Source organism: Priceomyces carsonii, assembly GCF_900007245.1.
Source record: "Priceomyces carsonii strain CBS4050 genome assembly, scaffold: Debaryomyces_carsonii_scaffold_7, whole genome shotgun sequence".
Classification (NCBI taxonomy): domain Eukaryota; kingdom Fungi; phylum Ascomycota; class Pichiomycetes; order Serinales; family Debaryomycetaceae; genus Priceomyces; species Priceomyces carsonii.
Window position 1 is genome coordinate 306,416 of NW_026946680.1, and position 13,024 is coordinate 319,439.

Consider the following 13,024-nt stretch of genomic DNA (forward strand, 5'->3'; position numbering starts at 1 on the left):
GATATGTAAATATTCTTACCAAGTCTCGATTCTTCTTACTTTTACTGTTCTTCTAAGGGCATTCAGTTCTTCTTGACTGAAAAATATTCGATTTGACATATACTTCAAAATAAAATTATTAGATAGCGAATTCTTTTGTGTTACATCTCGGAACAAATACTATTTGTATATAATATTTTTTAAAATACTTAATATAGCTGGTTAGGGCGGGATTCTGGAATTAGTAGGCTTACTTATTATTTTTAACTCAAAAAGTGCCCAGGAGTGCCTTAGGAACCGGATAAATTATACATTTTATCAAAGGCATATTCGTCAGTTCTTGTCATTTTTCAAATCTAGCTTTACTACCTAAAAGATAAATAAAGGAAATACAGGCAAACACAGAAAGGAGGGCTAATCTGAAGTGGACAGCTAGATTTAGGTATGATAATTCCTTTTGGCTTAGAGGTGGTACAGGAATTGTCCACAGCCCGAAGAGAACTTGAAAACCAAGAAGCTGAATTCACATGGCATCAATCGGTTGTACAACGGATATTAGCTACAAGCTCTAGCACAGTGTCCATTTTGTTTTGCCTTGTGGCCATTTATGCCTTTTTTGCCATCGACCCACGAAGATTAGTCTTCAGACATCAGCTCATTGCATTCTTAGTCTTCTTTGACTTACTAAAGTCAATTATTTTACTATTATATCCGGCGAGAGTCATGTCCACTCATTCTGCCTATTATGACAATGGATTTTGTCAAACTATTGGTTTTTTATCTGCTACTTCAATTGAGGGAGCAGACTTTGCGATATTGTCATTTGCAATTCATTTCTTTCTATTGATTTTTAAACCAAGTCTCAATACTAAGGTTACTGACTCGAGAACAGAGGGAGGACTATATTTATATCGATATTGGGTTTATGGATTATCGTTTCTAATTCCATTAATATTGGCATCTTTGGCATTTATACATCCGAGTGGTTATGTATCGTATGTCAATTGGTGCTACTTGCCTCAAGAGCCAATATGGTATAGGCTCGTACTAAGTTGGATTCCAAGATACCTAATAGTTATAATAATATTTTCTGTTTATATTTTGATTTACTTTCATGTCGTTAGGGAATCAAAGGCATTGGGTGGAGTTTTTATGAACATACATAAATCAAATAATCTTCGTCAAGTGAAGAGCAATGCAGATCAACGACCATCGTTTTTTTCAGCTTTGAAGTTTTTCCTCAATTCAGTGAGAGACACAATACCTTTCTCAAGAAATAGTGAGCCATCAGCAATAGAACGAATGCAAACTTCAGTTCAAGAAAGTCGAGCAAGACATATTGGAGAAGAGAGATCTAGAAATACTACTGTCGAACATGACAGTGGGTCGAATGACGATGATGATGACGATGACGACGATGAGAACGATGTCGATATAGCATATGATCCTGAACTTCAGGTCGTCAATTTGGTTAATATGAGAAAGCGACAAAAAATAATCCGAAAACAATTAAAAAGTATTTTTATATATCCGTTTGCCTATTGTTTCATTTGGTTGTTTCCATTCATCTTATCAGTTACACAGTTTAAATATGAAAGTGAGCATGGCCCAATTTATTGGTTAAATTGTGTGGGCGCTTTCATGCAATCTTCCAATGGCTTTATAGACTCCTTAGTTTTCTTTTACAGAGAGAAGCCTTGGCTCTATACTATTATGAGAACATTTGAAAGGGAGCATGAAAGTAGAATGGACTATTTAGTGGAGCAAAGTCACAAAGGATCTGTATCTGCCCTCTCAACTATGCATGGGAATTCATTGAGTGAAAGTTTTGGGGTAAATGTTAATCAATACTCAAGGTGGCGGAGGACTTTAGACTTCTTGAAAGTTCCTTTGTTTAAGCTACCTACGGAAGAAAATCTTTGTAAATCTCAGTTAAGGTACATTTCTCGCAAAGCGGGACATGAGAATCATGAGGGCCACCACAAACTTCATCATAACTCACGCAAACTGTATGACTATTCGAATATTTTAGGAGGTGATCTTCAAGTGAGTGATTTTAGAACTACATTAGAAAATTATTCATTAAGCTTCGGTAAAAGAAAAGACTCCATCGTATCCTCGCCATTAAAGTCCTCAGTGGGCTCAAGGAATTCCCTCCTGAGTACTGCGATGAAATCTGAAGCAAAAGATTTCAGACGGCCATCTGCCGTTTTTAGAAATGCATTAAACTCTTCGAAAAAGCCATCAGTAACGGACAGCTTTGTAAAGGAAACACAATCTTCAACTAGTTCTGATGAAGGTGATCATGAAATGGATTTCTTGGAGTTTTTGAAGAAGGGACCTCCTAAAGACATGAATTAATTTTAGTTCATATTAATAAGTAATTAAATAGAAGAACTTTTAGTTCAAGCATAATTAATGTTAAATGGAATTGAGATGCGAATTCCAGATTCCGAAGTGCGGCATTGCTCTGCTCCACAGTGTAATGACAATCTGACATATCTTATTATGGACTCAAAAAAGAAGTGAAAAAATAATAATACCAGGCTCAAGTGCTAGCCAATGGCAAACCCGAAAGCGAGTTAATTGTATAAGGTATGGCTATATATTGTATAATTAGCATCAAAAGTAGATAAAGAGGAAGAGAAAATCAATGTCAAATCTTTTCTCTAAAATGACAGAAAAAGATGACTCAGTGCAGAAATCAGGGAAATACTTCGAAAGCGATGCTGGAGATGGAACTAAAGCGACAGATCAGCATATTCATGGCATTAAACTAGTACTCACATTAACTAGTTCTATATTCAGTTTGTTCATTGTTGCTTTAGATCAAACAATCGTTTCTACGTTGTTAAAGGAAGTTGGTGATGAATTTAAAGAGTTTCTGAAAGTGAATTGGTTGAATACTGGATTCATGTTGCCAATGGCAACATTAGCACCATCTTATGGTAAGGTCTCCATTGCATTTGGTAGAAAATATAGTGTCTGGGTAGGTATAGTGATATTTGAAATTGGTTCATTGGTATCAGCACTTGCAAAAAGCATGAATATGCTAATTGGAGGAAGAGTTGTTCAAGGAGCTGGTGGAAGTCTTGTACAATCTATGGTATTGGTCATTGTGACTGAGTCTATTCCGATGTCTAAGCGACCACTTGCTTTTGCATTGTTTGGTATAACTTGGTCAGTGGCAAGTGTTTTGGGTCCATTCATTGGTGGTGCATTTACATCTCATGTCACATGGAGATGGTGTTTTTATATTAATTTGCCCATTGGAGGACTTGCCTTCTTAATGATACTTTTTAGCTTTAATCCTCCAAAGCCAGCTGGAAATTTTAAAGAGAAACTATCTAAAATAGATTATATTGGAACATTTTTAATTACGTCAGGTTTAGTCTTGATCCTTTTGGCCCTTTCATTTGGAGGCTTGGATTTCCCTTGGAAGTCAGCTGCGGTCATTTGCTGTTTCGTCATAGGTGGTCTCCTTGTACTATTATTCGGGTATTATAACTTCAGAATTTCAAAAAACCCGATTATTATCAAAGAGATCATTACAATACCTAAGATTTTTGCATCTTGCATGAGTGCTACTTTCAACTTTGCATTTTTCATGTCAATTATAACTTACTTAGCCATTTACTTTCAAGTTATCTTTAATGCATCTGCCTGGCAATCGGGTGTGGATTTGCTTCCATTTGTTATCACCGTTTCTGTTTCATCGGCTCTTAATGGTGCATTCATGAGATTCACAAGATATGTCAAGATAACTATGATGATATCTGCTATATTTGGTCCGTTAGGAACTGGCCTACTACTTTTACTTCGTAAGGATTCTCCTGCGAAAGACCGTATTGGATTGTTGATTCCGATTGGAATCTCTGTAGGTTTACAGTTTCAAAGTTCATTATTGGCTGCTCAATTAGAAGCTCCGGCTCATATTGAGGGCTCTATCATATTAGTTACAACATTTTTGAATTTCGCAAAATCTACTGGGGCAACTATTTCACTTGCAATATCTCAATTATTATTGCAAAACACAGGCACAGCTTACATTAAATCTAGCATCAAGAAGCTTTCTAGAGAATCTGAAGAGTACAAAATATTGCATAGTATTTCTCCCAAAACTTTGCTCCAGACTCCAAGTTTAATTCACGAACTTCCTGAAGCAGCTAAAAACATTGTTATTGATGATTTTATGAGGGCGCTCAAAGATGTGTTTTACTTTGCATTGGCTTGTTCTTTTGTTGCATTCGTGGCTTCCGTCTTCACCACTAATAAAAGAATTCCGAAACATAAAGATGTTAAGACTTCTAAAGACGAGAAAGAAAAAAGTAGTGATGAAGAAGCTACTGGAGAAGATGACAGTAAGCTTTTCTCCAGAATTACCGAAAATGGAAGCGACGAAGTTAGAAAATAACTTATATTCGTCATTGTGTACTATTAGACATAGGTACGTATGTTATACATTATATTACACAGCCTTGGGAAGGCTAGTTTTCGAAAACTTTCTTACCAACTTCGTCAAGGTAGAGCTTAATTTGAGCATTAAGTCTTGCGATTTTCAAATCAAGGTTTTTGACTTCGATCTGAAAATCTGATTTTTTCTTATTTATTTTAGCTTCAATGTCCGCAATTAGTTCTTTCTTTTTGGTAAACTCTTTTTCCTTCAAGTTTCTCTCTTCAACTAATTTAGTATAATCAGATCTATAGCTTGCTAATTGTTGCTGGCTCTTCTTAATGCGCTCTTCTGCCTGAAGTTTTAATTTATTAATCTTATCTTGCGTATTAACCAACTGTCTTTCGTATTGTTGTATTTGTCTTCCCAAATCATTTGATTCGGCATTCTGTTGGTCGAGGTATTCTTGAGTGGAATTAAGTTCTTCAAAAGCATTCTTTTCTTTTAAAAGATCATTCATGATCTCTTCCAAGATACGGAAAAGGCTCTTCAATTCGCCCTCAACTATTTGCATTGATTCAATGGTTATAGAAAGGTTTCGATCTTTCGATTCCATATCACTAAAGCTAGATTGGTAGTCTATAATTTGGCTCTTCAAGTCTGCTATTATTTGATTCAAAACATCTAGATCTGTTGACGAATAAGTCTTGAGTTTTTCAAGTTCTTTCGCAAATTCCAAAATGAGATAATTTTGATCTTCTAGCTTTTCGATCAACCTTGCTTTTTCGACTTTGTATTGAGAATGCTCCAATGTTAACAACTCTTGAGATTTCTTCAATTTTTTTAACTCATTCTCTAGTTTAGTGTTATATGAATTGATTTGTTTCAAGGTCGCTTTTTTATGTTCCCCTTCTTCACTTGCTTCAATTCTAGCTTTGAGATCTCTAAGTTGATTCGTAGTCTTTTCATTATCGCCTTGGCTCTTACGTATCCTCTCTAAACTCTCTTCGCTCTCTATGACTAAATGTTCACATTCCGCAGAGTGTTCTTCTCGGAATCTAGCAAAATTTACAACAGCACTTAGTATTCGCCTTGTCCTATAAGGCTCGGGCCGCATTATATCCATTAATGTCAAATCATGAATTCCACAACCCTGAAGAAATTTGTGAGCCCCCCGATGAAGCATTATTAGATTGAGAGCCTCGCTTGTATCGTCGTCGTCGTCATCCTCCTCCTCTCTTTCGCCTTCTTCCTGTGCGAAATTGTCCTTGTCAGCTTCCTGGGACCTGCCGATGGATGTGTCATGCTTATTTATCTTCTTGGTTTTGTCTCGAATCGTGGATGCAGATATCCCCATAAATGTATCTAGAAACTGCTCGAATAATGTTTTCATGAACTGACTCGTCGGTCTACTAACTAGTTCTTCTGTAGCAATGAAATCGCAGCTTTGTAAACATATTGTTATTTCCTTGGAGTCTAATAAAGGAAAGACATCCTGATGAATGAATTGATTGGTCCGACGATGTATGGTATTCCCTGGACGATACATAGAAACACGCCGCGACATTTTGCTGCAGTCCTAGTATCGTTAGAGTTTTGTGAATAAATCACGATCAGAATCTTTTGTTTATGTTTTAGGGACATAAATATTATCACCAATATTATGACACAAAACCAGCTTACAAGAAATCAGAATAGTCGATCAAAATGTGATCAAAGTTTCATGCTAACAAAGTTGCCACTGATACTCAGATAGATATTTTGTTTACTACAATGCAGCTATCTTTAGGTCAGAGACACTCAAAGATCTTAAAAGCTTATGCATATAAAATATAGAATATGATTTATATCTAAGTGTCTTTATACCCTTTCAGCGGTCCAAATAGCACCCCTGCAAACCAACTTAATGGCCTCCGTCAATAGTAAGTATGGAACAGCCTTCTCTGCATCGTGTTCCACGGCGGTATCTAAATGCTCTAATTCTTCGTCTCTAAATTGGCTCACCGTTTGTTTCAAACTAGTCAATTCAGGTGATCTTTGTTGTCCAAGATCAAGTTCATCCTTGTTTAAAAGTTTCCCAGTTTTCTTATCGTAGATGTTTACGTTGTACTGGTTCATTAATACACGTAACTGTTCATTATAGTGACCACCAATTACGGTTTCAACTGCAACGGTACATGCCATTGCAGCTTCTTTACTCAACAAAGCCGTACCCATACCCATTCCTAAAGCACCTAATTTCCAAAGTGGTGTAAACATAGAGGGCCTGACTCTTCTTTCCACTTGCAATTTATTGAATGTATTGTGGTGTTGAATTTCTTGGTCCCACATGTGACGGAGAACAGGCTTCAAATGAGGGTATTTCGACGCTAACACAGCATACTGCCCCATATAAATATAATTGGCCCCCAATTCACCCGCTTGGTCAACTCGAACCACACGATCAAGATATGCTAATTGTGCTTTAGATAGTGGCCCATATTCTAAATCTTCTCGTCCAAGTTTCCCTTGCTTCTCGCTGGGATCTGTAGGCTCTTTCTTCAGCACATTTTTAAGAATACTCACTGAAGTAGAGAATTGCCTAACTCCTTTACTACAGACAATAATTTTGTTTTTAATCATGCTAATTAATGACAGCCGTAAACTTGATAGCTGAATCGCAATTACAAAACTGAACAGGTCGAAAAGGAAAACTTACACTAAAACGAAGAACTGCAAAATTAGCTAATTGATTCCAAGTATTCATAAGATTCAACGTAAACGTTTTTGATTTTTAGAAACTAATATACTTCTTGTCTTGTAATGTGAAGTGGAGTTAAGAAAAAATAATAATATCTATGTTTGACTTTAATACAACAACTTTTGAATTTTCGACGTTTGCTGCAAGAACTCTTCCATAATTTGAATTACTGAGAAATTGTTTTATTACATAGATTTAAAGGAGCAAAATATTTTCATCATAGACATTGCCACATCAAAAGGTATCTCTTGTGTATCCCTCGAATGTGTAACTGGTTTATTCTCATTTGTGGCAATTCTCAAACATTGAAAGAACCTATTTGGAATTTCTTTTATCAAAAGCCATTCAAGAGGAAATATACCTTTCCATCTCGTTTGTTCTACCCAAATATTGCTGGTTCTGGTAAAGTCAATACGATTCTTCATCTCTGCAACAGCACAAAATTTTCCCGATGAATTCACCAGAAAGAACAAGAATACTTTACCTCCATTCTGGGAAGCCTCAACGTATGCTCTATCAAGCCTTCTATTACCAAATTCAGTGGAAGTCCAGATTTCGTGGGCAAAAGAAGAGATAATATCTGCTGCACTGTAAGATTTTATGACAAAGAACTTTGACTGTTCAGGAACAACAAAGGGAATTCCTTTTGAACTTTTGAAAGTCTTTAACGATGAAAATGAGTTCGGATTTGATATTGGTTTATGGTTTGAACTCCCAGAATTATTTCCACTCAAAGAAAGTGACATTGTAGAAGAGTCTGAAGCTCTACTCTTGAGTATGCCAGCTCTTTTGATTGCTATATTGGAAACGGATAATCTTTCTATCGGCGCATACGTATTTAACTTTTGAGCTGTGAGAATTTCGGAATCATCTAACCTGGGAGATGAAATAGGAGTTGAAAGAGACTCACCTCTGCCTTTAAATGATGTTGACCATATGTTCGTTCTTTGCATAAATTGGATATCTCCTGAGCCAATCAGTTCGACGACCGAGAGGGACCTTGGTGTACAAAGATCTGAAATCGTAGTGTTGCTTTCGAAAGTAAAATTCTTTGAATCTGAAAAACCTAATTCATAACTGGAATCTAATTTCGTAGGATTATACATGATAAAGGAGTTAATTTTCTAACAATGTTAGATGCCCTCTTTATATGTTAAGGTTGAGGTTTCAGATAAGTTTTGCAACAATTTTTGTGCGTGAAACTTTCCTTTTTTTTTAAGCTTAGGTAAAACGAATCCCTTGAACATCTGCAATTTGGCTACAAAGGAAAAAGAGAGATAATCAAGCTGGAATATTTGCAACATATTGGTTTAAAAGATAAAAAAACTAGATCATACCTTCCTTGATATACTAAGCAATCTGTTTAAAAAAAGAAAAGCTATAGAAAGGAAGTCCAATCGATGTCATATCAGATTAATCCAGTTAATCATGACTATTTAGAAAGAAAGAAAAGGAAAGATACTTCATCTATCAAGTACCCCAAGAGCTTTAAGAGAAAAGTCGATATATCAAAAGTCAACACTGCAGTTATAAAAGATTGGATTGGAAAAAAATTGGATGAACAATTACCTGACGATGATATAGTAGTTGCTTATATATGCGAGTTGCTTGAAAATAATAGAGAGCCTGATATCAAGTCACTTCATTTACAGATTAAAGCTTTTTTGGGGAATGAAGAGTCTTTGGAGTTATGTGATGAGTTATGGAAGTTGTTGTTAAGTGCTCAAGAAGATAAAGAGGGAATACCTCAGGAACTAGTGGAAGAACGAAAGAAAGAAATGAAACAAAACCAAAACAAGACTAATTATAATAGGAGCCAAGTCGAGAAGAAAGAAGATAGAAAGTACAGGGAAAGAGATAGAGAGAAGGTCGATTTACGATGGAAGCTTGACGATCGAAAAGCAGAGTCTTACAGAGAAGAGAGAAGATCCAAGCGACCGGATGGTACACATTACAATGGAAGAAAACGAAGATGATCCTTGAGACTAGCTATCACTCTTGTAATTACGATTGGGAGTCTTCCAGGTATTCAAAAATATAATTTTATAAATTCTTGTATTATACATCAATGTGCTTTCACACTTCAAGGATACACAAATTTTAATCTTAAAGTTCGTGAAAGCCCGTGGTAACACATAAAGTAGCTTATTTATCTAAATTATGTATTCCTGTCATGTCTAGCGGAATGGCTACCCAGGTGCGGTCGTGCACGGAACTTTTTTGCCCCACTAAATTGGTTTCACTTCTTACTCCCTCCATCAAACAACTTGTGGTAAGAAACTTTTCAATATATATAAATTATACAGCACGATTATCTAAATAAGTAATCAATATATTAAATAATGTCAGAGCTGCATGGGAATAGCGATAGCCAGCACCATCATCACCACCATCACCACCACCATTCTTCTCATGAGAATCGTCCGAGCGGTGACGACCAAAATATAACTCCAAAAATTGGAAAATATCATGTCCTCAAAACCCTTGGTGAAGGATCTTTTGGTAAGGTGAAATTGGCTGAACATTCGATCACTAGACAGAAAGTAGCCCTCAAAATAATTAATAGGAAAACTTTGGCAAAATCTGATATGCAAGGGAGAGTTGAAAGAGAAATTTCTTATTTAAGATTGCTTCGTCATCCTCATATCATTAAATTATACGATGTAATCAAATCTAAGGATGAAATCATAATGGTTATTGAGTATGCTGGAAAAGAACTATTTGACTATATTGTTCAGAGAGGCAGAATGCCGGAGGATGAGGCTCGAAGATTCTTCCAGCAAATCATTTCTGCTGTTGAGTATTGTCATAGACATAAGATTGTACATAGAGATTTGAAGCCAGAGAATTTACTATTGGACGATAACTTGAACGTTAAGATTGCTGATTTTGGATTATCTAATATAATGACAGACGGAAACTTTTTGAAAACAAGTTGTGGATCACCAAATTATGCTGCGCCGGAAGTCATTAGTGGAAAGTTGTATGCTGGCCCAGAGGTCGATGTTTGGTCTTCTGGTGTTATTCTTTATGTCATGCTTTGTGGCAGACTCCCATTTGATGATGAGTTCATCCCTGCATTATTCAAGAAGATAAGCAATGGTGTCTATACTTTGCCCAATTATTTATCTGCTGGTGCGAAACACTTATTGACTAGAATGCTAGTTGTAAATCCACTTAACAGAATTTCTATTCATGAGATAATGGAAGATGAATGGTTCAAACAAGGAATCGAGGATTACTTATTGCCTCCAGACTTATCAAAGTCAAAACAAGATAAGATTGAAATCGATGATGATGTTGTGTCTGCTTTGAATATGGCTATGGGATACGATAGGGATGATATTTACGAAGTCATCAATAAGTCTAACGAGAGGAAATTGCCTCAACAGTCTTCTAATGAGATATTGGATGCATATTTATTAATGAAAGACAATAAGAATTTAGTTAAAGACTTGAAGAAAAAGAGGCCCGATAAGATTGATTCTTTCTTGTCGCTGTCGCCACCTAGTTCATGGACCAGTGGCTCAACTAGCTCGGCTCCAGGGGTTCAACAATCGGTGACTTATCAAACGTTAGCTACAGTACCTGATTTATCCACTCTCCCAAACTCAACAATTGCAATTTTACCCTCGTCTCTTCCATCAATCCATAGGGCGTATATGATGGACAAGAATCATCTGTCCAAAATAGCACCTGTTTCTTCTAAGAAATCTAAGACAAGATGGCATTTTGGCATTAGATCGAGGTCTTACCCTTTAGATGTTATGGGTGAAATATATAGGGCGCTCAAGAATTTGGGAGCTGAGTGGTCGAAACCTACAGAGGAAGAGCTTTGGACCATTAGGGTAAGATGGAAATATGACGATTGTGCACCTATAGAAGATGCTGCAGCCTTGAATTTGATGAAAATGCAGATTCAATTGTTTCAGCTTGAACCTAACAACTACTTGGTTGATTTCAAATTCGATGGGTGGGAAACCGAGGCTAACGTATCTACTTCTACATATTCAGCAGCGCAGGACGTCGATGAAATGAGCTCGTTTTCTGCGTATCCATTCTTGCACCTATGCACGAGGCTCATTATGGAGTTAGCGGTGAATAGTCAGAACTCTTGAACCAGATAAGAATCGAGAGAAGAAAAGAGAAATATGCCATGTCATTGCCAGATTGAAATTCATTAATTTAATATAAAAATGAAATAATATCGTGAATTATCTGTAGATCATTGAACTTCTGTGATTGGTGTTCTCAAATCACGGTGAGTTTTTGTAGAGTAGAACTCGTAGAATTGTGTTCAATCTAACGTGAATCGTGTTTCTGAATTCGTCGAAATGTAAATATCTCAAAAGGGTAAAATACTTACATTGCGAATTCTTCTAAAATTGAGAATAATGAAGAATGCATGCACAAAAAGAAAGAAGTTACCACAGATTATAAGTTCAAAATAAGAAGAGTTTGTGAAGCATTTAAGTACCTACCTTATCCCTAGGGATTGATAAACCATTATGATTGTGATAGACTTGATTGAAGCTGAAAATAAGCTTCCAAGTGAGTCACAGATCAAGTTAAATGAAGTAATTAAATACATATTTAAATCGAAAAAGGCAACGGTATTGACGGGAGCGGGAATCTCTTGTAATGCTGGTATTCCAGACTTTAGATCATCCAATGGACTATATGAAATGGTTAAATCGAAATATCCAAAGGCGGTTGTGAAGGGTCAGGATCTCTTTGATGTTTCTCTCTTCAGAGATGAGATGACGTTGTCCTTGTTTTGCACATTTATGGAATCACTCTATCAATCTAGTTTGCAAGCCAAACCTACAGAAACACATAAATTCATCAAGCTACTTAAGGATAAGAACAAACTCTTGAGATGTTACACCCAGAATATCGATTCCCTAGAGAGTTCCATAAATTTGAATATGGGCATAAATTTAAGTAAATTCGATTCAAATTCAAACTTCTCTAAGATATGGAGGAGCCTTGATGTGGTACAGCTTCATGGCAACTTACACAAGCTCTCATGCACTCAATGTTTTTCAAACTATGATTGGAATAAAAACTATCAAACTCAACTAAGCAATGGGATGAACCCTCAATGCAATAATTGCCATGCTAAATACATAGAGAGATTATACCTGGGTAAGAGAATTACTGGAAATGGTGGTCTCTTGAGACCTGATGTTGTATTATACGGTGAAAACCATCCACAATCTGAAATACTTTCGCAAGGATTGAACCTTGACCTTAAGCTGAAGCCTGACCTATTGATTATAATGGGCACTTCATTGAAGGTTGATGGAGTGAAAAAATTAGCAAAATCGTTATGTAACACGATTCATAATAGAGGTGGTAAAGTTATATTCATAAATAAAACCCCAGTATCCAAGCAATGGGAGAATTTTATTGATTATGAAATACTAAGTGACTGTGACAACTTTATTAAAATATTGAGACATGAGATACCTGACTTATTTTTGACTCAAGAGCAGCTAGACTCAAAGAAGTTAAAGAATAACAAACAGAAAACTATAAAGAAAGAAGTGCATACTGAGACCCTAACGGCGCCGGATACACCAAAAAAGAAAAAGCCATACTTGAAGCGTAAGCCACTGAAACAGGTAAAGCAACCCATAAAATGTGAGTTACCGACTCCATTATCAAGTTTCACTGAAGATCATGATCATATTGACGATACCGCTGAGCCACTACGAGATGTTCACAATTCGAAGCTCAATGTTGGGAGGCCCAAGCGAATAAAGCTTGAGGGTGATGGGCTGGAGATGCTACTGCCTAAAAGAGCCAAAGTGTAGTTAAATAGTCAAAAATAAAGTTTATGTGAATGCGTGGATGTTTCTTTTCTGCGTAAAGAAAAAAGCGAATGTAGGAAATTTGTTACACACAGA

At 36.3% G+C, this 13,024-nt stretch overlaps 8 protein-coding genes across 8 annotated transcripts; 5 read left to right on the top strand and 3 right to left on the bottom strand.

Annotated features, from left to right (window-relative positions):
- Positions 1 to 423: 423 nt before the first annotated feature.
- Positions 424 to 2,340, top strand: GPR1 (Gpr1p; the record flags this gene model as incomplete). The annotated part of the gene is made up of 1 exon (XM_062956083.1): positions 424 to 2,340. The coding sequence occupies one exon, from the start codon at positions 424 to 426 to the stop codon at positions 2,338 to 2,340; it is 1,917 nt and encodes a 638-aa protein (XP_062812622.1).
- Positions 2,341 to 2,653: 313 nt separating this feature from the next.
- SGE1 (Sge1p) lies at positions 2,654 to 4,393 on the top strand (the record flags this gene model as incomplete). The annotated part of the gene is made up of 1 exon (XM_062956084.1): positions 2,654 to 4,393. One exon carries the CDS (start codon positions 2,654 to 2,656, stop codon positions 4,391 to 4,393), a length of 1,740 nt encoding a protein of 579 aa, XP_062812623.1.
- Positions 4,394 to 4,466: 73 nt separating this feature from the next.
- NUF2 (kinetochore-associated Ndc80 complex subunit) lies at positions 4,467 to 5,939 on the bottom strand (the record flags this gene model as incomplete). Its single annotated transcript, XM_062956085.1, has 1 exon — positions 4,467 to 5,939. The coding sequence occupies one exon, from the start codon at positions 5,937 to 5,939 to the stop codon at positions 4,467 to 4,469; it is 1,473 nt and encodes a 490-aa protein (XP_062812624.1).
- Positions 5,940 to 6,232: 293 nt separating this feature from the next.
- Positions 6,233 to 6,994, bottom strand: PRCAT00005975001 (putative monooxygenase; the record flags this gene model as incomplete). Its single annotated transcript, XM_062956086.1, has 1 exon — positions 6,233 to 6,994. One exon carries the CDS (start codon positions 6,992 to 6,994, stop codon positions 6,233 to 6,235), a length of 762 nt encoding a protein of 253 aa, XP_062812625.1.
- A 303-nt stretch (positions 6,995 to 7,297) lies between these two features.
- On the bottom strand, positions 7,298 to 8,218 carry PRCAT00005976001 (mRNA-binding phosphate metabolism regulator; the record flags this gene model as incomplete). Its single annotated transcript, XM_062956088.1, has 1 exon — positions 7,298 to 8,218. The coding sequence occupies one exon, from the start codon at positions 8,216 to 8,218 to the stop codon at positions 7,298 to 7,300; it is 921 nt and encodes a 306-aa protein (XP_062812626.1).
- A 294-nt stretch (positions 8,219 to 8,512) lies between these two features.
- Positions 8,513 to 9,088, top strand: PRCAT00005977001 (uncharacterized protein; the record flags this gene model as incomplete). Its single annotated transcript, XM_062956089.1, has 1 exon — positions 8,513 to 9,088. One exon carries the CDS (start codon positions 8,513 to 8,515, stop codon positions 9,086 to 9,088), a length of 576 nt encoding a protein of 191 aa, XP_062812627.1.
- A 366-nt stretch (positions 9,089 to 9,454) lies between these two features.
- On the top strand, positions 9,455 to 11,230 carry SNF1 (AMP-activated serine/threonine-protein kinase catalytic subunit; the record flags this gene model as incomplete). The annotated part of the gene is made up of 1 exon (XM_062956090.1): positions 9,455 to 11,230. The coding sequence occupies one exon, from the start codon at positions 9,455 to 9,457 to the stop codon at positions 11,228 to 11,230; it is 1,776 nt and encodes a 591-aa protein (XP_062812628.1).
- Positions 11,231 to 11,620: 390 nt separating this feature from the next.
- Positions 11,621 to 12,931, top strand: HST3 (NAD-dependent histone deacetylase; the record flags this gene model as incomplete). The annotated part of the gene is made up of 1 exon (XM_062956091.1): positions 11,621 to 12,931. The coding sequence occupies one exon, from the start codon at positions 11,621 to 11,623 to the stop codon at positions 12,929 to 12,931; it is 1,311 nt and encodes a 436-aa protein (XP_062812629.1).
- Between the last annotated feature and the right edge of the window lie 93 nt (positions 12,932 to 13,024).